General features: G+C 40.5%; 1 protein-coding gene across 3 annotated transcripts in view; it reads left to right on the forward strand.

Annotated features, from left to right (window-relative positions):
• Nucleotides 1-24,820, forward strand: part of ttc13 (tetratricopeptide repeat domain 13) — a 106,433-nt gene that overhangs the window by 22,284 nt on the left and 59,329 nt on the right. For all 3 annotated transcript variants that reach the window (XR_009515193.1, XM_059986496.1, XM_059986497.1), the window contains exons 3-7: nt 3,826-3,901; nt 7,723-7,793; nt 11,983-12,048; nt 13,688-13,780; nt 13,907-14,023. Coding sequence is in view for 2 of the 3 variants with exons in the window: in XM_059986496.1 (XP_059842479.1) it covers nt 3,826-3,901; nt 7,723-7,793; nt 11,983-12,048; nt 13,688-13,780; nt 13,907-14,023 (423 nt within the window). In the remaining variant the exon portion in view is untranslated. The remainder of the gene's footprint in view (nt 1-3,825; nt 3,902-7,722; nt 7,794-11,982; nt 12,049-13,687; nt 13,781-13,906; nt 14,024-24,820) is intronic.

Consider the following 24,820-nt stretch of genomic DNA (forward strand, 5'->3'; position numbering starts at 1 on the left):
TCTACAGCTATAAAATGATACAAAACTTCAAGTTGATATTTATACAATTAATAAAGCTGAAGAAAAAATCTTATCAAAAAAGGGTAATATATGATAAAAAAAATTTATAAAGAAAAGAAGGAAAAAAGAGAACCCCAACTTACTGAAAAAAAGAAACTCACTAACTACAAGAAAAAGAAAAAGAAAAAAAACATTAGGAATCAACTCCCGGAGCAATACGACTTACCGTTGTACATATATATTTTTAAAAAATCAAGCGCCAATTCATGTTTATATAAAATAAAATTTTAAGGAAACAGTATAAAATAATTCAAATTAAGTGATAATATTTGGCAAAAGAGCCCCATCTTCTCTCAAAATCAAATCAAGGATCAAAAGTTCTACTTGTGATTTTTTCTAAACTAAGACATAACATTACTTGAGAAAATCATTGAATTAATGTAGGGACAGAGGTATCTTTCCATTTTAATAAAATAGCCCTTCTTGCCAACAATGTAACAAATGCAATTACATGTTGCTCTGAAGATGAAATACCCTGAATATGATGTGGAACTATTCCAAATAGAACAGTTAATGTATTAGGTTGTAAATTAATTTTCAGAGCTTCAGAAATTGTAGAAAATAAAGATTTCCGAAAGGATTTTAATGAAGGACATGACCAGAACATATGAGACAAAGTGGCTACTTCAGTTTTACACCTATCGCAGTAATTGTCTATGTTAGGAAATATTTTAGATAGTCTCTCCTTTGTTAAATAATAACAGTGAACAATTTTAAATTGAATTAAACAGATTGGCACATATCGAAGAAGAATTGACCATTTTCGGAACTCGCAACCAATCTTCGTTAACAAAGATCATATTAAGTTATCTGTCCCATTCTTGTTTAACCTTTAGTGAGAGGTTTTTTTTTTGTAGTTAAAAATAAATTATAAATTCTACCAATGGAACCTCTTACTAAAGGATTCATATTCAAAATAGTATCCAACAAATCAGATTCTTGCATATATGGAAACTTAGGTAAGTATTTTTGTAAAAAATGTCTAACCTGGAAATACTGCAAAAAGTGTGTATGAGAGAGAGAGAGAGAGAGAGAGAGAGAATATTTGCTAGCTAACTATTCAAAAGTCATCAATCGACCATCGCAAAATAAATCTGCGAAAAATTAGATCCCCTTATTTCTCCAAAACAGAAGGTTTAAATAAAAAATTTCGATATAGAGAGCTAGACAAATTAAATTGTTTAAAATTTTAAAAATTGCAAAACTGAAACCAAATCTGTAAGGACTGTTTAATAACAGGGTCGAGATTTAAATTCAGAATTTTAGAGAGTTGTAAAGGTAATGGAGCTCCTAATAATGAGGTTAAATGAAATTATTTGATAGCTTTTAATTCCAAATCAATCCAACCTGGTTTTTGGCTTTTGTTGAGCCAATATAGCCGAAAACATAATTGTCGAATATTAACAACCCAATAATACAATCTTAAATTAGGAAGTCCACCATCTTTTTTAGATTTTTGTAAATGATACTTATTAATTCTTGGTCTTCTATTGTTCCAAATAAAGGACAAAATAATACAGTCAATTCGATCAAAAATGTTTTTAGTTAAAAAGATAGGTATATTTTGAAAAATATATAAAAATCTAGGTAAAATCATCATTTTCATGGCATGGATATGACCTATTGAAGAAAGTGTAAGTGGGTTCCATCTAGAAAATAATTGTTTCATAAAGTCCATTGAAGGAACTACATTAGCTTTATAAAGATATTTATATTTTATAGTAATTATAATACCTAAATATTTAAAAGAATTAACAATTCTAAATGGAATATTGTTATATATAAAAACAGGAGTATTTAATGGAAACAATTCACTTTTATTTGTTAAGTTTATATCCTGAAAATTTTCCAAAATCATTTAGTATTTCCAGAAGATTAAGAACAGATTCTTCAGGGTTCGAAATATAAACCAAAAGATCATCTGTGTAAAGAGAAATCTTATGTATAGTCCCATTTATAGAGATACCATGAATATTTTTAACTTCATGAAGTGTTATGGCCAAAGGCTCCAGTACAAGATTAAATAATAAAGGGCTTAATGGACATCCCTGTCTAGTACCTCATGAAAGTGAAAAAAAAAGTACCTAAGATTATTTATAATAACAGTAGCAATGGGATTCTTATAGATCATTTGAATCCATCTATTGAAATTATTACCAAAACCAAATTTTTTCTAATACCTTAAACAGGTATGTCCACTCAACTCTATCAAATGCCTTTTCTGTGTCAAGAGAAATAGCACATTGGGGTTTCTTAGATAGTGATGAATATGTAATGTTCATCAGTCTCCGAACATTGGAGAAAGAGTAACAGCCTTTAATAAAGCCTGTTTGATCCATAGAAATAATTTCAGTTAAAATATTTTCCAAACTGTTAGCAATTACCTTAGAGAGAATTTTTGCATCCACGTTTAATAACAAAATAGGTCTATATGATGAATATTCAGTAGGATCTTTATCTTTTGTAAGGATTAAGGAAATAGAAGCTTCATAAAAAGGTGGTAAATTATTCCCTAATCATAAGCCATTCTTGGTTTGTTTATTATTATTATTGTTTTGTTTACTGAGATGTTATGAAAAACCTTTGCATGCCTTCTGGGCAGATCATGCCATACTCAGGTACATCAAGGTAATTAAAAAAAAACATTTTAACTTCATAGTTTATGTTAGACGATTGTTTATTGACTACATCTCAATCTTAATACTATAATTCCAAGCATACGCATCTTCAAATTCATAAGGCTGGGTTTCAACATCTTCTTTTGCAACCAAATTTTTGACTTGCTGAACAGCAGACTGTAACCTGTAAGGGAAGGCAACACCACCTCCTCCACAATTATCCTCAGCACTGGCTTGTAAGGCTGTGTTCTTAGCCTCTACTGTGCTCCATGTACTCGGTAGACTGCGTGGCTAGCTTCTGCTCGTAACTCCATCTACAAGTTTGTGGATAATAGTGTGCCATATCTCAAATAACGATGAGTCAGAAAACAAGAAGAAAATAGAGAACCTCGTGACATGGTATCATGACAACAGCATGCTTGACCTACTGGGGTCCTCCAGCAGATTGTACAGAGTTAATTGAAGTACAGGCTCTTTATTTACTTAGTCCCTTGGGATGATGAAGGATGATTTGCTTCTATTAGGTAACTGATGAGGCCTGTGTATCTGAATTATGCCACTGGAAGTGCTTGGCAAGATGGCGGGGGGGCAGGTAGATTGGGAAGTATGTACTCTTACCATTTTTGTTGCTGCAGTTCTGTCTCAAGCCAGTTCTAACCAACTGCCTCACAGTTCTAGCGAGCCTATTTTAATCTTGAACTCTGGTCCAGACTGTTTGTGTGGAGTTTGCACATCCTCTCTTTGACTGTGGGTTTCCTCCATGTGCTCTGGTTATCTCCCACATCCCAGAAAGATTAATTGGCACCTACCACCAGTCTCAAGGACATCTAATATGCTGTTATAAGACTTGAATGTTTCCGTAGTACAATAAAATGAACTCTTGAACTCATAATCTGTCTTGTCAAGGCCTTTGCATTTTATTTGTCTACCTGCAGGGCAATGTATCTGTAACTGTCACAATTTAATCTGCATTCTGTTATTATTTTCCCTTGTATTAGCTCCATATAGTGTTGTAATGAATTGATGTTTGAATGGTATACAAGTCTTTCACTGTACATGTGACAATAATAAGCCTACTTACTTTCTTCACTTTATGGTTTACTGGTCTATGTTCCTTGCACTAATGCATTATGTTTCTCACTTGCAGAGTCAAGCTAAAGTTTTGTCTGAACAAAAGAGATTTCCATTTGCTACCATTGATGCAAATACAAATGAGGAATTAGGTAGGCATTGTCCATTCATATTTTGAAGATGGATTATTAAAATAAGGAAAAACCTTTTTCAAAAGAACCAAAATTTATGTAGTCTTCCTCTTTTTGGGTCCTGTCATATTTCCTGGCGATAACTGTAACTGCTACCAGGATGTAGTTAGTGTTGGTCTATAGGATTGAATGTCGATAATTCCATTTGACTTCCATTAGTGGGAAGGCACCAAGTAATTGTACTAAATTGTTTACTTGAACAGAGCTGGATTCTCTGTGCACCTTATCTGGATGCAACATGGCTTTAATATCAACTGTTCTGCTCGTGACTTCAAGAAACTGCAGAGCTTTGTGGACACATTTTGGAAACCAATTTCCCCACCACTGACTCTGTCCACATTTTTCAAGTGCCTCAGTAAATCAGCCAACATAATCAAAGACACCACCCACCTCAGAATCCATTGGAAATCCATTGGCACAGTTGGAAATTTGCTGTGTTAGAATTGGATGGCTGAAGAGTGTGGTGCATTTGAATAATTAGTGACTTAAAGAGGAACTTGGTTGCAAGTGTGACTTTGTGAAGTCTTTACCTTCTTACCCCAATCAGATTTCTTTCATCACTGGCACTGTCTCCAGCTTCATAAATGGGTTGGGTATATTTAAAGTGAAAATTGATAGCTTCCTGATTGGTCGGGTGTCAAAGGTTATGGTGGGAAGGTGGGTGTATGGGGTTGAGTGGGATCAGCCACGATGGAATGGCAGAGCAGACTCAGTGTGTTGAATGGTCTAATTCTGCTCCTGTGTCTTACAGTTTTACCTTCTGATGCTTGATTATATCTGTGGGGATGACTCTTGTGAAAAGATTGATAGTAGGAACAAAACACAAGATTCCACAGATACTGGAAATCTAGAGCAACATACACAAAATGCTGGAGGAACTCAGCAGGTCAAGCAGCATTCTCGCCATATCCTTTGATGCCCTGATGGATCAGGAAACAATCACTTGCATCTTAAATACACCCACAGACTTGGCCTCCATCGCATTCCACAGATTCACGACTCTAGCTAAAAACATTCCTCCTTGCCTCTGTTCTAAATGGACACCTCTCAATTTTGAGGCTGCGCCTTCTAGTTCTGGATACCCCCGCCATAGGAAACATCTTCTCCACATCTACCTCATCTAGTCATTTCAACATTCAGTAGGTTTTAATGAGCTCCCCACACATTCTTCGAAATTCCAGTAAGTATAGGTCCAAAGCTGTCAAATGCTCCTCATATGTTAACCTTCCTTCCCAGAATCATCCTTGTGAACCTCCTCTGGACTCTCTCCAATGACGACACATCTTTTCTGAGATATTGGGCCCAGAACTGTAGGGGAAGGAACACAAGCTAGAAGGTGGTAGGTGAAGCCAGTTGGATGGGGGGGGAGGTGGAATGAAGTAAGAGGCTGGGAAGTGATAGATGGAAAAGGTAAAGGGCTGGAAAAGATGGAATCTGATAAGAGAGGAAAGTGGAGCATGTGTGGCAAGGATCTCATTGAAAGGCCTTGATAGAGTGGATGTTTCCTATGGTGGGGGAGTCTTAAGACCAGAGGACACAACCGCAGAATAGGGGTTTATCCATTTAGAATGGAAATGAGGAATTAGTTTGGCCAGAGAGTGGTGAATCTGTGGAATTTATTGCCACAGGTGGCTGTGCAAGCTAAATCATTGGGTATTTTTATGGCAGAAGTTGATAGAATCTTGATTAGTCAGGACATAAAGGGATATGGAGAGAAAGCAGGAGATTGGGGCTGAGAGGGAAATGAATCTGGGAAGGAAGGTTAACATATGAGGAGCCATGATGAAATAGCAGAACAGACTTGAAGGGCCAAATGGCCTGATTCTGTTCCTATATCTTATGGTTTTATAGTCTTATGAAGTGATATGCAGGTAAGGATAAGAGTTAAGAGGCCAGAGTGGTGAAATGAAGAGCAAAGTGGGGGATAATAATTACCAGATGTTGGAGAAATCAGTGTTCATGCCATCACACCGGAGGCTACCTGGACAAAATATGAGGTGTTGCTCCTTCAGCCTGGCAGTGACCTCACTGGGGCAAAAGAGGAGGCAATGGATTGACGTGGTGGAATGGGGATAAGAATTAAAATGGTTGGCACTGGGAAATTCCACTTTTCACAGATGGAAAGGAGGAGCTTGTCATTTTAGTAAGGGCTAATTGTTCATCAGAATATATGAAGTTATATCTCTGTAATACTGTCTGTGTTTTGGTATGATTATCAACATGTAGTTTCCTTTCAAAGGAAATGGCAGGATACTTGTAAGTGTGGAGGAGCAGAGGGATCTGGGGGTACATGTCCACAGATCCCTGGAAGTTGCCTCACAGGTAGATAGGGTAATTAAGAAAGCCTATGGGATGTTAGCTTTCATAAGTTGAGGGATAGAGTTTAAGAGTGGCGGGGTAATGATGCAGCTCTATAAAACTCTGGTTAGGCCACACTTGGAGTACTGTGTCCAGTTCCGGTCGCCTCACAATAGGAAGGATGTGGAAGCATGGGAAAGGATACAGAGATTTACCAGGATGCTGCCTGGTTTAGAGAGTATGCATTATGATAGAAGATTAAGGGAGCTAGGACTTTACTCTTTGGAGAGAAGGAAGATGAGAGGAGACATGATAAAGGTATAGAAAATATTAAAAGGAGTAGATAGAGTAGACAGGCGGCACCTCTTCCCCAGGGCACCACTGCTCAATACAAGAGGACATGGCTTTAAGGTAAGGGGTGGAAAGTTCAAGGGGGATATTAGAGGAAGGTTTTTTACTCATGGAATGCAATGCCTGAGTCAGTGGTGGAGGCAGATACACTAGTGAAGTTTAAGAGACTACTAGACAGATATATGGAGGAATTTAAGGTGGAGGCTTATATGGGAGGCAAGGTTTAAAGGTCAGCACAAAATTGTGAGCCGAAGGGCCTGTACTGTGCTGTATTGATCTATGTTCCTTGAATCCTGTTGATGCAACTTGAGATCTAGTCATTAGCACGTGTACAAAATAAAAAAAAACTTTAGCAGGAGTTCAATATTTATAAGTACTCTTGACCCATTCAGGTGGTTGAATACAGGATTTGAAATAACAATACAGGTGTTCCCCATTTTTCAAACGTTCACTCTACGACAACTCGCTTTTACGAAAAAAAGCCACCGGCTTTATATGTGTGTTTACCCCAAGAAAGACTACAATGACCATGAAACCTTGTGCGAGCAGTTGTTTGCACACGCGTGTACATACGTATGTATGTGTGTACGTGTGTACACACGTGAGTACGTATGCGTGTACGTGCTGATATTTTTTTTTCTCCAAATCGATTTTGGCTCGCTGATTCCTGATTTTGATAAATGAAACTACACCGTACGTACAATATTTCTACTTTATATAGGGTGTATATTTATCATATCATTCCTGCTTTTACTATATGTAAGTGTTATTTTAGGTTTTATGTGTTATTTGGTATGATTTGGCAGGTTATTTTTTGGGTGTAGGAATGCTCAAAAATTTTTCCCATATAAATTAATGGTAATTGCTTCTTCGCTTTACGACATTTCGTTTTACAAATGGTTTCATAGGAACGGTCTACCTTTGGATTGTGGGGGAAACCTGATACTGAAATAAAATAGTCACTGAACTTTTCTGGCTTTCCATTCATATAAGTCATGCAATATTGCCCAGGGTATTTATGTTTAAACTTGAATATTTTAATCCATCCTACTCAGCTTGTTTCATGATGTCTGTTAAACAAAAATAGATCTTAGTAAGTAATTGCCTTGTGTTTATACACAATATTTTCCCAGCATTTGGCTATGCCTTGATTGGAAATACCTTGTATGATGAAGCAATAAAACATTTCTCAGCCCTGTTACAGGTATGTATATTTTATTAAAATTACAATAAAGTTGCACTAATTCTGTTTTTGGGAGTTATTTACATGTACATTAAAAATAAATATATGAAAGCCAGAATTACATGTAAGTATTTTGCTTTGTAAGACTGGTATTTGTGCCTTGCTAGAGTGAAGATTGGGCATCTTTCCACATTTGGCAAATGAATGCTTGAAGTTGTTTGGAAATCAAATTATTTACGTTTGACATTAAGTGACCTCAGTTATTGTAGATATTTGATTGTTAAATGTGGATTTATTTTCCTAAATGTTCTGTGTTATGCTGTGCAGTTATGTCATATCATAAAGTCAACACTCTCAGACTCTTGCTCCAATCTTTTAAATCGGAGCAAGTGCTGAGAGTGAAGAAGTAAGGAATCTCAGAAAGAAGCCTTTTTTTACACTGCTGGGGGAAAAGAGGCTAGACTGCACAGGCACGTGACATAAGTGGCCAAGATTTAAAAAGGCGACCACCATATCCAGTAGGCAGCGGAGTGAGAGGGTGCAGAGTGGGACAGCTTTGGCTCAATAAGCTTTGGCTCAATAGGCTTCGGCATGAACAGGCAGAGGTGAGGGTAGGTTCTGATAAGTTTTGTTTGCTTAGAGTAGAGAGAATGCCAGGCAGGATGTTGGAATGCTCCTCTTGCAGGATGTGGGAAGTCAGGGAGACCTGACAACGTCACCTGCAGGAAATGCATCCGGCTACAGCTCCTAACAAACTGCGTTAGGGAACTGGAGCAGGAGCTGGATGACCTCCGGATCATTCAGGAGAATGAGGAGATTATAGATAGTAGTTACAGGGAGGTAGTTATGCCAAAGGAGCAGCACACAGGTAATTGGGTTACCATCAGGTGACTGAAGGGGAAAGGGCAGGCAGAGCAGGGCTCCCCTGTGGCCATACCCCTATACCCCTCAACAACAAGTATACCAATTTGGGGAGATGACTTACCTGGGACAAGTTGCAGCAGCCGGATCTCTGGCACTGAGTCTGGTTCTGCAGTGCAGGGGGGGAAGAAGAGGAGAGCAGTAGTGATAGGGGACTTGATAGTTAGAGGTACAGACAGGAAGTTCTGTGGTCGTGACAGAGACTCACGGATGGTTTGTTGCCTCCCTGGTGCCAGGGTCAGGGATGTCTCTGATGTGTGCACAGCATTCTGAAATGGGAGGGTGAGCAGCCAGATATCATGGTACATATCGGTACCAATGACGTAGGAAGAAAGAGTGAGGAGGTCCTCAAGAGTGAGTATAGAAAGCTTGGTGAGAAGTTAAAAAGCAGGACCTCAAGGGTGGTAATCTCAGGATTGCTATCTGTGCCACATGCCAGTGAGGGTAAGAGTAGAATGCTCTGGAGGATGAACACATGGCTGAGGAACTGGTGTAGGGGGTAGGGTTTCAGATTTCAGGATCATTGGGACCTCTTCTGAGGCAGGTGGGACCTGTATAAGAGAGGTTACACCTGAACTACAGGGGGACCAATATCCTTACAGGGAGGTTTGTTAGTGCTATGGGGTGGGGGGGGGGGGGGGGGTTAAACTAGATTTGCAGGGGGATGGGAACCAGAGTGACAGATCAGATAGTAGAGCAGGGGTGAAAATAAATGATATTAGAAGTTCATGCAAAATCAGAAATAGGTTTGTGTGTGGTAGTGATAATCTTCTGAGGTGTGTCTATTTCTATGCGAGGAGTAATGTGGGGAAGGCAGACAAGCTGAGGACATGGACTGACACATGGAATTATGACATTGTAGCCATTAATGAAATTTGGCTACAGGAGGGGCAGGACTGGCAGCATAATGTTCCAGGGTTTAGATGTTTCAGACGTGATAGAGGCAGAGCGTGGGAGGGTGGCATTGCTAGTCAAGGAAAATATTACAGCAGTACTCAGGCAGGACAGATTAGAGAGCTTGTCTACCAAGGCCATATGGATGGAACTGAGAAACAGGAAAGGTATGACCACATTAATGGGGTTGTATTATAGACCACCCAATAGTCTGCGAGAATTGGAGGAGCAAATCTGCAGAGAGATAGCAGACAACTGCAAGAAACATAAAGTTGTGATAGTAGGGGATTTTAATTTTCCACATATTGATTGGGACTTCCATATTGTTAAAGGTCTAGATGGGTTAGAGTTTGTAAAATGTGTTCAGGAAAGTTTTCTAAATCAATATATAGAGGTACCAACTAGAGAGGATGCAATATTAGATTTCCTATTAGGAAACGAGTTAGGATAGGTGATGGATTTGTGTGTAGGGGAACACTGGTTCCAGTGATCATAACACCAATGGTTTCAATTTGATCATGGCTAAAGATAGATCTGGTCCTCGGGTTGAGGTTCTAAGCTGGAAAAAGGCCAAATTTAAAGAAATGAGAAAGGATCTAAAAAGCGTGGATTGGGACACGTTGTTCTCAGGCAAGGATGTGATTGGTAAGTGGAAGGCCTTCAAAGGAGAAATTTTGAGAGTGCAGAGTTTGTATGTTCCTGTCAGGATTAAAGGCAAAGTGAATAAGAATAAGGAACCTTGTTTCTCGAGGGATATTGGAACTGTGATAAAGAAAAAGAGAGAGATGTATAACGTGTATAGGCAACAGGGAGCAAATAAGGTGCTTGAGGAGTATAAAAAGTGCAAAAAAATGCTTAAGAAAGAAATCAGAAGGGCTAAAAGAAGGCATGAGGTTGCTTAGTTAGAAAAGGTGAAGGATAATCCTAAGAGTTTATACAGGTACATTAAGAGCAAAAGGATAGTAAGGGATAAAATTGGTCCTCTTGAAGATCAGACTGGTCGGCTGTGTATGGAATCAAAAGAAATAAGGGAGTCTTAAATGGGTTTTTGCATCTGTATTTACTAAGGAAACTGGCATGGAGTCTATGGAAATAAAGCAAACAGGTAGTGAGGTCATGGAACCTATACAGATTGAAGAGGAGGAGGTGCTTGCTGTCTTGAGGCAAATCAGAGTAGTTAAATCCCCAGGACCTGACAGGGTATTCCCTTGGACCTTGAAGGAGACTAGTGTTGAAATTGCAGGGGCCCTGGCAGAGAAGCCGGAGAGTGGTAGTGGAGGATTGCTTCTCTGAGTGGTGTGCCACAGGGATCAGTGCTAGGTCCATTGTTTTTTGTCGTCTGTATCAATGCTCTGGATGATAATCTAAATTGGATCAGCAAATTTGCTGATGATACAAAGATCCGAGCTGTAGTAGACAGTGAGGAAAGTTTTCAAAGCTTGCAGAGGGATTTGGATCAGCTGGGAAAATAGGCTGAAACATAGCTGATGGAGTTTAATGCAGCCAAGTGTGAGGTATTGCACTTTGGAAGGACAAACCAAGGTAGAACATACAAGGTAAATGGTAGGACACTGAGGAGTGCAGGAGAACAGAGGGATCTGGGAATACAGATACATAATTCCCTAAAAGTGGCGTCACAGGTAGATAGGGTCGCAAAGAGAGCTTTTGGTACATTGGCCTTTATAAATCAAAGTATTGAGTTTCAGAGTTGGAATGTATAAGGCATTGGTGAGGCCAAAATTGGAGTACTGTGTGCAGTTTTGGGCACCTAATTACAGGAAGGATATTAATAAGGTTGAAAGAATGCAGAGAAGGTTTACAAGGATGTTGCTGGGACTTGAGAAACTGAGTTACAGAGAAAGGTTGAATAGGTTAGGACTTTATTCCCTGGAGTGTAGAAGAATGAGGGGAGGCTTGATAGAGGTATATAAAATTATGATGGATATAGATCGAGTAAATGCAAGCAGGCTTTTTCCACTGAGGCTATGGGAGAAAAAAACCAGAGGACATGGGTTAAGGGTGAAGGGAGAAAAGTTTAAAGGGAACATCAGGGCTTCTTCACACAGAGTGGTGGGAGTGTGGAATGAGCTGCCAGATGAAGTGGTAAATGCGGGCTCACTTTTAACATTTAAGAAAAAGTTGGGCAGGTACATGGATGAGAGGTGTATGGAGGGATATGGGTCAGGTGCAGATCAGTGGGACTAGGCAGAAAAATGCTTCAGCATAACCAAGAAGGGCCGAAGGGGCTGTTTCTGTGCCATAATGTTCTATGGTTCTAATCTTCAGCAGCATAGTTGGAACAAGTGTAACGACTCTTTTATTATTTGCATTTAACTGAACATGCTGCATTTCTCCTCCTTGTCTTTACTCTGTTTTTGTCTGTGCATGAGAGTAGGGAAACCCAGAACTTGTGAGTGCCATCTATGGAAGAGGAATAGCATATGGAAAGAAAGGCTTACAGGTCAGTCGTCCTTCTGCTTCAATAAAGCCAAAAATGTCCTTCTAGCAAGTTTTGTGATTATTCTTTAAAGTCACTGTGAGCATTAATTTCTTCTGGTATATTTTGTTCATGTTTAATATTTCAAGTGACTAGTCATTGTAAACTAATATACTTTCACCAACGTTCCCATTGAAATGCAGGGAAAATCAAATACAGGGTAAGCTGCATGAAACGAACTCCTGTTCAGTGCTTAACTTGATACATATGTTAGCATTGATTCTCTTCCTAAAACTGTCAAAGTGCTTAATTATAGCACACTACAGCTAAGAAGTGGGCCCTTCGGTCCATGTTGTCTTGCTGAACCGTTATTTTGTCTCGTCCCATTGACCTACACCTGGACCAGAGCCCTCCCATCTGTATACCTATCCTAATCTATATACTACTAAAACTCTGATGCTCTGTTTGTGACCTCCAATTAGCCCAAACTGTGCATTACAGTGGCACTTTTTTTTGACTAAATCAACTTAAAATGCGCTAACTTACAGAATGCATGCAAAGTTCAGGTTATATATTCATGTAAAATTGCTCACTCGTCAATCAACAGGCCCCACTTTCCACAACCCGAGCTGATTCTGGCTTTAATGGGAACCGCGACGCGACACCACGATGCATGCGCCTGGCCAGCCTCAGCAGCGCCTCACGATGCTCACAGCAGCGACACCCAGTGGAGCAAAAAGGCAGGGCAGCTCTATTTCGAGCGGTTACATTCTGCTATCGCCATCAGCGTGTGCAGGATTGGTACAGGTCAATAAGAGATAATTAAATCTAATTGTAATGACGTACTTCGAAACACCCATCAAACCCTTTGCTGCTGTCAAAGGACAGCGGTGACTATATCACGTCCATTTAGGAGAGCGTCAACCACATCATCAAGAATAATCAGCATCCTGGAGGCTTTGGTGTTACTGGTTCATATCTTCTATCCAGCATTAAGGTAAAAAAAAAGGTCAGCGACATTATGGTCAAGAGATGACTGGGAAGCGGCAAGGAGAGGGAGAGAACAAGAATCAGATGGGGCCAGGGCCGCACGACTCCAGGATCAGAGGCAAAGAAAAGCAGCAGAAGAGATGAAGAGATGGCGGATGAAAGGGCTGCACGTCTCCAGAATGACAATGAAAGGCACAAGGGTGGCAGATCAATCAGAAATGTTGCCATCAAAAGTGTCCTTCGTTAAACGAGGAGGAGCTATATTTGCCTTGCTGTGCGTCTTACTTCTTTAATAAACTGAGTTTTTCTTCTTTAATTTGCAAAGCACATCACATCAGACTGCACTACCTTCCTCTCAAAGAGTGCCCCAACGGGTCATGTCTCTTAAATGTTGAAATTCACCCTGCAACAGCCACTGGAAACTAGTTCCACACTCCCACCATCCTGAGTGAAATAGCTTCGCCTTAACCTTTACTTCTTGTCTCACTCAACCACAGTGGAAAATATCTGCTAGCGCAAGGTTCTAATAACGTGTTGGATTGCTAGCTTCTGCGGGTTTTGCTTTAATTATCTGATTTTCCTGTTAGAAAAATGGAGGGAGATCACAAAGCAAAGCAAAAATTTGACTATTTTCTTGTGGATGTTTTTATTCTAAGCAATCTCTTTGTTTCAGGACATTAGAAATGCTGAACTTGCTCTGTTGGAGTTAAATAAAGTGATAGCCTTAGAACCTAATGCCCCTGAGGTATTTGAACAGAGAGCAGAGGTAGGTGCTGGTTTTACTTATTAGTTCCTTAATTAATTTTCGATGTTATTAATAATGAGCCATTTAGTAGACTTCATGTGCTCAGGTAATATTGTGTTTGCTTTTTTTTGCTCTGAATCCCTCCAGATTCTGTCACCACTGGGACGGATAAGTGAAGCTTTAAATGACCTCAGTAGAGCTATACAGTTGCGCCCATCTGCACGTTTGTATAGACATAGAGGCACCCTTTATTTTATATCTGAGGTGAGTTAGTGGTCTTGCTTCGTGTGACTTTCTTTAATATCATTATCCAAGAATGATCTACACCCTGCCATGTAAGGAAACTTCCACAAAATTTCATCTGCTAAGTTATAAAATGTTAGGTAGATACAGTCGGCCCTCCTTATCCGTGGGGGATTGATTCCGGGACCCCCCCTTGGATACCAAAAAACATGGATGCACAAGTCAGTGAACTTTAGGACCTGGTGGAGCTCCAGATCTTACTTAACCTGTCTCAGTGTGGTAGACTTTAGGACTTGGCGGAGCTTGTGACCTGCCGTCCACAGTGTTTCTGTTCCAGAAAATAAAGTGGAAATAATAAAGCGATCGGAAAGAGGTAAAACACCATCGGTCTTTGGAAAAGTGTTAGGCTACAGTCGGTTAACAATTGGAACAATTTTAAAGGATAAAGTGAGAATAATGGAGCATGTGAAGGCCCTGCTCCGATGAAGGCTACAATTATTACTAAGCAATGCAGTGGTTCAATTATTGAAATACATACATTTCCTAAGTGTTTTATATACATAGAAAGGTAAAATATATACTATATTCTAAGACAAACGTTTGACTAACTGATGCTAAATAATACCGGATGTACCTGTTCCGACTTAGAGAACTTCCATTTTTTTTTATTCCCAATTTGCGATAACCTATCCACATCCTCCCGTATCATCTCTAGATCATCTCTAGATTACTTATAATACGCAATACAATGTAAATGCTATGTAAATAGTTGTTATACTGTGAACCTGTGGATGAGGAGGGCCAATTGTATAGCCAAATTTCAACAGTTTAACTGTGGAGGAGCTCTTCAGAATATCTAAACTATTGAAGCGTAGAGCAAGAATAAACCTAGATCTCTGCTACACAATTTGTAGAGAAAGCTCTGACCATAAATGGAACCCAATGTGATTTACTTTCAAACAGGATTCCTTCAGATAGGGCAGATTTTTCCTGCTCAAACATGAAATATACCTGGCAAACTTGTCCCTTGGGTAAGCCAATTAAAGACACAGCTGCACTTGGGAAACCCTAACTCTTGTGTGACTGTGCAGATTAAATGCTGTTGTCTCGGTGGGGGGGAGGATTGCAGTATTTCTCTGTGAGACAGTACCATTGGTTGAGAAAAGTAAGAGATTTTGCAAATGCTGCAAATCCAAAGCAACACAAAATGCTGGAGGAGCACTGCAGGTCGGGTATGGAGGGGAATGAACAGTTGATGTTTTTAGGCTGAGACCCTTTATCAGGGCTCTCACTTCGAAATATCAACTGTTTATTTCTCCTCCCATGGATGCTGCCTGACCTGTTCAATTCCTCCAATATTTTGTGTGTTGCCTTACATTAGAAGTGTATGTACTATAGCAGTTGCAGCTGTACGTTTTTTATGTTTTGAAAGTCTATATTAAAATTGCAGCCAGTGGGTGAGTATCAGTGCATTAGGGATACAGAATCAAAAAGGGTAGGAAATAGGTACTCAAAGTGTTATATCTCAGTGCAAGGAGTATAAGAAATAAGGTGGATGATCTTGTGGCGTTATTACGGATTGTCAGGTGTGATGTGGCCACCGCTGAATCATGGGTGAAGGACGGTTGTAGTTGGGAACTGAATGTCCAAGGTCACACATTGTATCAGAGGGATAGGAAGGTAGGTAGAGGGAGTGGCGTGGCTCTGCTGGTAAAGAATGGCATCACATCAGTACAAAGATATGACATAGGATTGGAAGATGTTGAATCCTTGTGGGTTGAGTTCAGAAACTGCAAGGGTAAAAGGACCTGATGGCAGTTATAACAGGCCTCCCAACAGTAGCTGGGATGTGGACTGCGGATGACAATAGGAAATAGAAAAGACCTAATAAAGGAAGAATGTTATGATAGTGATGGGAAGTTTCAACATGCAGGTCAATTGGGAAAATCAAGTTGGTAATTGATCTCAAGAATGTGAGTTTGTTGAATGCCTACAAGATGGCTTTGTCGCTGAGCAGACTATGGGATCAGCTATACTGGATTGGGTGCTATGTACTGAACCAGAGGTGATTAGGGAGCTTAAGGTAAAAGAACCTTCAAGAGGCAATGATCACAGTATGATTGAGTTCAATTTGAAATTAGATAGGGAGAAAGTCTGACATAGCAGTATTTCAGTGGAGTAAGGGAAATGCCAGTGGCATGAGAGAGGAGTTGGCCAAAGTAAATTGGAAGGAGATGCTTGCAGGGATGATAGTAGAGCAGCAGTAGTGTGGGTTTCTGGGGAAAGTGAGGAAGGTGCTGGATAAATGTATTAGAAATGAATAAATACTTAAATGGCAAAATAATACAACTGTGGCTGACAAGGGAAGTCAAAGCTAATGTAAAAGCAGAAGCAAGGGCAAACAACAAGGCAAAAATTAACGGGAAGACAGGTTTGGGAAGCTTTTAAAACCCTACAGAGAGCAACTAAAAGAACCATTAGGAGGGAAAATACGAAATATGAAAGCAAGCTAAGAAACAATATTAAAGTGAATAGTATTTCAAGTATATAAAAAACAAAAGAGAAATGAGAATGGATATAGGACCAGTAGAAAATGAGCCTGGAGATGGCAGATGAATTAAATGAGTATTTTGCATCAGTCTTCACTGTGGAAGACACTAGCAGTGTGCCAAATGTTGAAGAATGCGAGGGGAAAAAAAGTGAGTGCAGTTACTATTACAAGGGAGAAAGTGTTTAAAAAGCTGAAAGACCCAAGAGTACATAAGTCACCCAGACCAGATGAACTGCATCTGAGGATTCTGAAAGAAGTAGCAGTAAAAATTGTGGATATCTTTCAAAAATCATTGGACTCTGGCATGGTGCCATAGGACTGGAAAATTGCAAATGTCACTCCACTCTTTAAGAAAGGAGAATGGCAGCAGAAAGGAAATTATAGACCAGTTAGCCTGACTTCAATGGTTGGAAACATGTTGGAGTCAATTGTTTAGGATGAAGTGATGGAGTAATTGACACAGGAAAAGATAGGACAAAGTCAGCATGGTTTCCTTAAGGGAAAATCTTGCCTGGAAGAATCTGTTGGAATTTTTTGAGGAGATGACAAGTAGGATAGATAAAGGGGATGCAGTGGATGTTGTACATTTAGATTTTCAGGAAGCTTTTAACAAGGTGCCACACATATGGCTGCTTATCAAGTTAAGAACCTATGGTATTACAGGAAAGTTGCTGGCATGGTTAGAGCATTTGCTGATTGGTAAGAGGAAGTGAGTGGGAATAAAAGGATCCTTTTCTGGTTGGCTGCCAGTGACTAGTGGTGTTCCTCGGGTCGGTATAGGGGCCGCTTCTTATGCTGTATATCAATGATTTAGATAATGGAATTAGATGGCTTCATTGCCAAATTTGCAGATGATATGAATATTGGTGGAGGGCCAGGTAGTGTTGAGCCAACAAGTAGGCTGCAGAAGGACTTAGACAGATTAGGAGAATGGGCAAGAAAGTGGCACATGAAATACAGTGTTTGAAAATTCATGGTCATGCATTATGGTAGTAGAAGTAAATGTGCCAACTATTTTCTAAATGGGGAGAAAATCCAAATATCTGAGATGCCAAGGGATTTGGGAGTCCTTGTGCAGAATACCCTAAAGGTTAACTTGCAGGTCGAGTCACTGGTGAGGAAGGCAAATGCAAGGTTAGCATTCATTTCAAGAAATCTAGAATACAAGAGCAAGGATGTGATGCTGAGGCTTTATAAGGCACTGGTGAGGCCTCACCTTGAGTATTGAAAACAGTTCTGGGTTCCTTATCTAAGAAAAGAAGAGGATTCAGAGGAAGTTCACAAGGATGATTCCAGGAATGAAAGGGTTATCGTACTAGTACATTTGATGGCTCTGGATCTGTACTCACTGGAATTTTAAAGGAAGGGGAGAGATCTCATTGAAATCTTTCAAATGTTGAAAGGCCTAGACAGAGTAGATGTGGAAAGGATGTTTCCCATGGCAGGGGAGTCTAGGACAAGAGGGCACAGCCTCAGGATAGAGGGACGTCCATTTACAACAAAGATGCGGAGAAATTTCTTTAGCCAGAGGGCGATGAATTTGTGGCGTTTATTACCACGGGCAGCTTTGGAGGCCAGGTCATTAGGTGTATTTAAGGCAGAGCTTGATAGGTTCCTGATTGGACAGAGCATCAAAAGTTAAGGGAGAAGGCTTGAGGAGGGGAGAGAAAAAAGGATCAGCCATGATTAAATAGCGGAGCAGACTCAATGAGCCAAATGGCCTAATTCTACTCTTACGTCCTATGGTCTTATGGTATAGATTCTCTGATATAAATGAAATCATTAAACCACTTTTTTTTGAAGAAATTTATTCATGGAAAAGTTAATATTTAGATTTTTCACAATGCAATAAGTACATGTTTTTGAAGACAGCATTAATCACTATGGTGCTCAATCATATTGAATGCATTTTAAATAGAAGATATTAAATTTGATGCACATAATGTCATAGAGCACTACACTAGCAAAACAGGCCCTTTGGCCCATCTAATGAGTCCCGAAATAGTATTGTGCCTATTCTAATTGACCAAATGCCTTCCACACTCCACCTATCCATGTACCTATCCAAATTTCTCCTAAATGTTGCAATTGAACCCGCATTCACCACTTCAGCTGGCAGCTTGTTCCACACTCTCAACAACCTGAGTGAAGAAGTTCTTCCTCGTTTTGCCCTTAAACATTCCATCTTTCACCCTTACCCCATGATCTCTAGTTATAGTCTCACCCAGCCTCAGTGGAAAAAGCCTACTTGCATTTACCCTATCTATATTCCTGATAAGTTTGTCCACCTCAATGAAATCTGTCCTGAATTCGCTACCTTCTAGGGAATAAAGTCCTAACCAATTCAACCTTTCACTCAGGTCCTCAAATCCCAGCAACATTCTTGTAAATGTTCTGTATACTCTTTCAACATTATTTACATCTTTCCTGTGGGTAGGTGACCAAAACTGCACACACATGATATTCCAAGTTAGACCTCATCAACATTTTAAACAATTTCAACGTAAGCAGCCTCCTGTGTAGCACCTTGTCGAAGGCCTTCAGAAAGTCCAAGTACCCAGCATTCACTAATTCTCCTTTGTCTATTCTACTTATTTCTTCAAAGAATTCTAGCAGATTTGTCTGACAACATTATTCCTTGAGGAAACCATGCTGACTATGGCCTATATTATCGTGTGCCTGCAAGTACCCTGAAACCATGTCCCTAACAATCGACTCCAATATCTTATCATCCACTGATGTCAGAGTAACTGTCCTATAGTTTCCTTTCATCTGCCTCTCGCTTTTCTTGAAGAGTGGAGTGATGTTTGCAATTTTCCAGTCCTCTGCAACCATGCCAGAGTTTGTTGATTCTTGAAAGATCATTAATGCCTTCAAAATCTCTTTAGCTACCTCTTTCAGAATCCTGGGGTGTAGGCTATCTGGTCCAGGTGACTTTTCTACTTTCAGACCTTTTCAGCATCTCCTTAGTAATAGCGACTTCAGTTGCTTCCCTGGCACACTCAAACATCCTGCATTCTGCTAGTGTCTTCCACAGTGAATACTGATGCAAAATACTTACTCAGTTTGACCACCATTTCCTTGTCCCCCATTACAACTCTCTTGCATCATTTTCTGGTGGTCTGATATATACACTTGCCTCTCTTTTATTCTTAATATATCCGAACATAATTCTGTTATCCTATTTAATATTATTGGCTTCATATTCCTTTTTATCCCTCTTTTATAACCATATAACAATTACAGCACGGAAACAGGCCATCTTGGCCCTTCTAGTCTTTGCCGAACGCTTACTCTCACCTAGTCCCACTGGCCCGCGCTCAGCCCATAACCCTCCATTCCTTTCCTGTCCATGTACCTATCCAATTTTACTTTAAATGATAATAGTGAACCTGCTTCTACCACTTCTACTGGAAGTTCGTTCCACACAGCTACCACTCTCTGAGTAAAGAAATTCCCCCTCGTGTTACCCTTAGACTTTTTGCCCCCTAACTCTCAACTCATGTCCTCTTGTTTGAATCTCCCCTACTCTCAATGGAAAAAGCCTATCAAGTTCAACTCTATCCATCTGCCTCATAATTTTAAATACCTCTATCAAGTCCCCCCTCAACCTTCGACGCTCTAAAGAATGAAGACCTAACTTGTTCAACCTTTCCCTGTAACTTAGGTGCTGAAACCCAGGTAACATTCTAGTAAAACTTCTCTGTACTCTATTTTGTTGACATCTTTCCTATAATTCGCTAACCAGAACTGTACACAATACTCCAAATTCGGCCTTACCAATGCCTTGTATAATTTTAACATTACATCCCAACTCCTGTACTCAATGCTCTGATTTATAAAGGCCAGCATACCAAAAGCTTTCTTCACCACCCTATCCACATGAGATTCCACCTTCAGGGAACTATGCACCATTATTCCCAGATCACTCTGTTCTACTGCATTCTTTAATGCCCTACCATTTACCATGTATGTCCTATTTTGATTATTCCTACCAAAATGTAGCACCTCACACTTAACAGCATTAAACTCCATCTGCCATCTTTCAGCCCACTCTTCTAACTGGCCTAAATCTCTCCGCAAGCTTTGAAAACCTACTTTATTATCCACAACTCCACCTACCTTAGTATCATCTGCATACTTATTAATCCAATTTACCACCCCATCATCCAGATCATTAATGTATATGACAAACAATATTGGACCCAGTCCCTGAGGCACACCACTAGTCACCGGCCTCCAACCTGACAAACAGTTATCCACCACTACTCTCTGGCATCTCCCATCCAGCCACTGTTGAATCCATTTTACTACTTCAATATTAATACCTAATGATTGAACCTTCCAACTAACCTTCCGTGCGGAACCTTGTCAAAGGCCTTTCTGAAGTCCATATAGACAACATCCATTGCTTTACCCTTGTCAACTTTCCTCATAACCTCTTCAACAAATTCAATAAAATTTGTCAAACATGACCTTCCACGCACAAATCCATGCTGACTGTTCCTAATCAGACCCTGTCTCTCCAGATAATTATATATACCATCTCTAACAATACTTTCCATTAATTTACCCACCACTGACGTCAAACTGACAGGCCTATAATTGCTAGGTTTACTCTTAGAACCCTTTTTAAACAATGGAACCACATGAGCAATACGCCAATCCTCCCCGTTTCTAATGACATTTGAAATATTTCTGTCAGAGCCCCTGCTATTTCTACACTAACTTCCCTCAAGGTCCTAGGGAATATCCTGTCAGGACCCAGAGATTTATCCATTTTTATATTCCTTAAAAGTGCCAGTACTTCCTCCACTTTAATCATCATATTTTCTATAACTTCCCAACTCGTTTCCCTTGCCTTACACAATTCAATATCCTCCTCCTTAGTGAATACCGAAGAAAAGAAATTATTCAAAATCTCCCCCATCTCTTTTGGCTCCACACATAGCTGTCCACTCTGATTCTGTAAGGGACCAATTTTATTCCCCACTATCCTTTTGCTATTAATATAACTGTAGAAACCCTTCAGATTTATTTTCACCTTACTTGCCAAAGCAACCTCATATCTTCTTTTAGCTTCTTCTTTAAGATTCTTCTTACATTCTTTATATTCCTTGAGCACCTCATTTACTCCATGCTGCCTATAGTTATTGTAGATATCTCTCCTTTTCCTAACCAAGTTTCCAATATCCCTTGAAAACCATGGCTCTCTCAAACTTTTAACCTTTCCTTTCAACCTAACAGGAACATAAAGATTCTGTACCCTCAAAATTTCAGCTTTAAATGACATCTATTTCTCTATTACAGCCTTCCCATAAAACAAATTGTCCCAATCCACTCCTTCTAAATCCTTTCTCGTCTCCTCGAAGTCAGCCTTTCTCCAATCAAAAATCTCAATCCTGGGTCCAGTCCTATCCTTCTCCATAATTATATTGAAACTAATGGCATTGTGATCACTGGACCCGAAGTGCTCCCCGTCACATGACCTATTTCATTCCCTAACAGAAGATCCAACACTGCCCCTTCTCTAGTCGGTACCTATATGTATTGCTGCAAAAACTATCCTGCACACATTTTACAAACTCCAAACCATCCATCCCTTTTACAGTATGGGCTTCCCAGTCTATGTGGGAAAATTAAAATCTCCCACAATCACAACCCTGTGCTTACTACGAATATCTGCTATCTCCTTGCAAATTTGCTCCTCCAATTCTCGCTCCCCATTAGGTGGTCTATAATATATCCCTATAAGTGTTACTACACCTTTCCCATTCCTCAGGAAATTCCAGGAATATTTAGTTGCCAATCACACCCCTCCTACAACCATGTTTCACTAATAGCTACAACATATTTCCAGGTATCAATCCATGCTTTAAGCTCATCCACCTTTCTTACAATGCTCCTAGCATTAAAATAAATGCATTTAAGAAGTTCTTCACCTCTTCCTCTCTGTTCAGATGTAAACCGTCCTGTTGGAACAGGTCCCACCTTCCCTGGAAAACTGCCCAATTATCTATAAATCTGAAGCCCTCCCTCCTGCACCATGCCTTCAGCCACATGTTGATCTGCACTATCTTACTATTTCTAAATCCACCTGCACGTGGCAGTGGTAGCAATCCTGAGATTGCTATCCTGGAGGTCCTGTCCTTTAACTTGGCACCTAGCTCCCTAAACTCACCTTTCAGGACCTCCTCACTCTTCCTACCCACATCATTGGTCCCTACATGGACCACGACATCCGGCTGCTCACCCTCCCTCTTGAGAATACTGAGAACTCGATCCGAGATATCGCAGACTCTGGTACCAGGGAGGCAACAGACCATCCGGGATTCTCAATCTCTTCCACAGAACCTCTTATCTGTCCCCCTAGCTATCGAATCCCCTATCACTACTGCTCTCCTCTTTTCCCTCCTTCCCTTCTGAGCTGGGGGTCCAGTCTCGGTGCCAGAGATGCAACTTGTCCCTGGTAGATTGTCCCCACCAACAGTATCCAAAATGGTATACTTATTGTTGATGGGAAACGCCACAGGGATGCTCTGCTCTTCCTGTCTATTCCCCTTCCCTCTCCTGACAGTCACCCAACTACCTGTCTCTTGACTCGTAGAGGTGACTATCTCCCTGAAATTCTTGTCTATTTCAGCCTCTGCCTCCTGAATGATCTGAAGTTCATCCAGCTCCAGCTCCCTAACACGGTTTGTCAGGAACTGCAGCTGGATGCACCTTTTGCGGGTGTAGTCATCAGGGACAGCTGTGCTCGCCCTGACTTCCCACATACTGCAACTGGAGCACTCAACTGCCCTAACTGCTGCCTCCATTACCTACTCCTAAGCTAATTAGATTAATTAAAGGAGCTTACCCGGCCTTACCTCACCTGGAGTGAAGCTCGTACTCAACCTCTGCTTGCTTTTTAAATTCCCCCGCTGATCTCAGAAACCGACTTTCACGCGCTTGCACAGTCGTGCCCTGTTCAACCTCGCCTCTGCCTGTTCTCGCCAAAACCTGATTGAGCCAAAGCCATCCCACTCTGCCTCAGTCCACTCCGACAATGGCTGCTGTAAATGGTGGTCTTTCTTTTAAACCTTTGGCGCGCTACGTCACGTGCTTGCGCAATCTAACCTCTGCTCCGATCAGTTAAAAAAACAGCTTTTCTCCAAGCTTCTTTTACCTCTTCCCTCTCTGCCTCTTGCTTCGATTTATGACTTTTAAGTTGCCTTCTGTTGGTTTTTTAAAGTTTCCCAATCCTCTAACTTCCCACTAATTTTTGCTCTATTAAATGCCTTCTCTTTGGCATTTAGTGTCAGCTTTGAATTCCCTATTAGCCGCGGTTGTGCCATCCTAGCTTTAAAAGCTACTTCTTTCTGATGTATCTATCCTGTGCCTTTAGAATTGCTTTCAAAATTCCAGCCATTCCTGTTCTGCCGTCATCCCTGCTCCTGTCCCTTTCTAATCAACTTTTGCCAGCTGCTTTCTCATGCCTCTGTAATTCCCTTTACTTCACTGTAGTCATGATATATCTGACTTCAGCTTCTCCCTCTCAAATTACAGGGTGAATTCTACCATATTGTGATCACTTGCCCTGAAGGGTTCTTTTACTTTGAGCTCTCTAATCAATTCCAGTATTACACAGACCCAATACAGAATAAGTGAGGGCCAATTGACTAATTGGGAGAACCTGGAAAAGAGGAAACTCAGCTGGCATGACATCTAGGACTTGGAGGGGTCTTGGCTAAGTTTTGTCATCAGAGCCACTTATGACCTCCTACTCACACCCCAGAACCTGAACCAGTGGTGGGGAGAAGACCCCACTTGCTCTCTTTGTCAAGCACCTGGATCACTGAGGCACATTTTAACAGTATGCACCACGAGCCTCAGCCAGGGGCAGTACACTTGGCGGCATAACCAAGTTCTCAGTCAGCTGGCATCAATCTTGGAACAGAGGCAAATTACCACAAATGCTCCCATAAACATCGGCAAGAAATGTTCACATCACACGATTTGTACCAGCGGGCCAACCTCCAAAGCACCATTTAACATCAAAAGAAGTAAGCATTCTGCAGGTTGCTAGGGATTAGAAACTGGACATGGACTTGGGGAAAAAAGCTTGTGTTTTCCCCAGACATTGTGGCTACAACACTCCAGCCAGACATGAACCTGTGGTCCATAACAGCCAAGCTGGCATATGTTGTAGAATTGACAGTAGCATGGAAAGATGGTGTTGAAGAAGCTTATGAGAGGAAAAAGACCAAGAACTCTGAACTGGCAAC

This window comes from Hypanus sabinus, chromosome 12 (genome assembly GCF_030144855.1).
Source record: "Hypanus sabinus isolate sHypSab1 chromosome 12, sHypSab1.hap1, whole genome shotgun sequence".
In the NCBI taxonomy this organism is placed as follows: domain Eukaryota; kingdom Metazoa; phylum Chordata; class Chondrichthyes; order Myliobatiformes; family Dasyatidae; genus Hypanus; species Hypanus sabinus.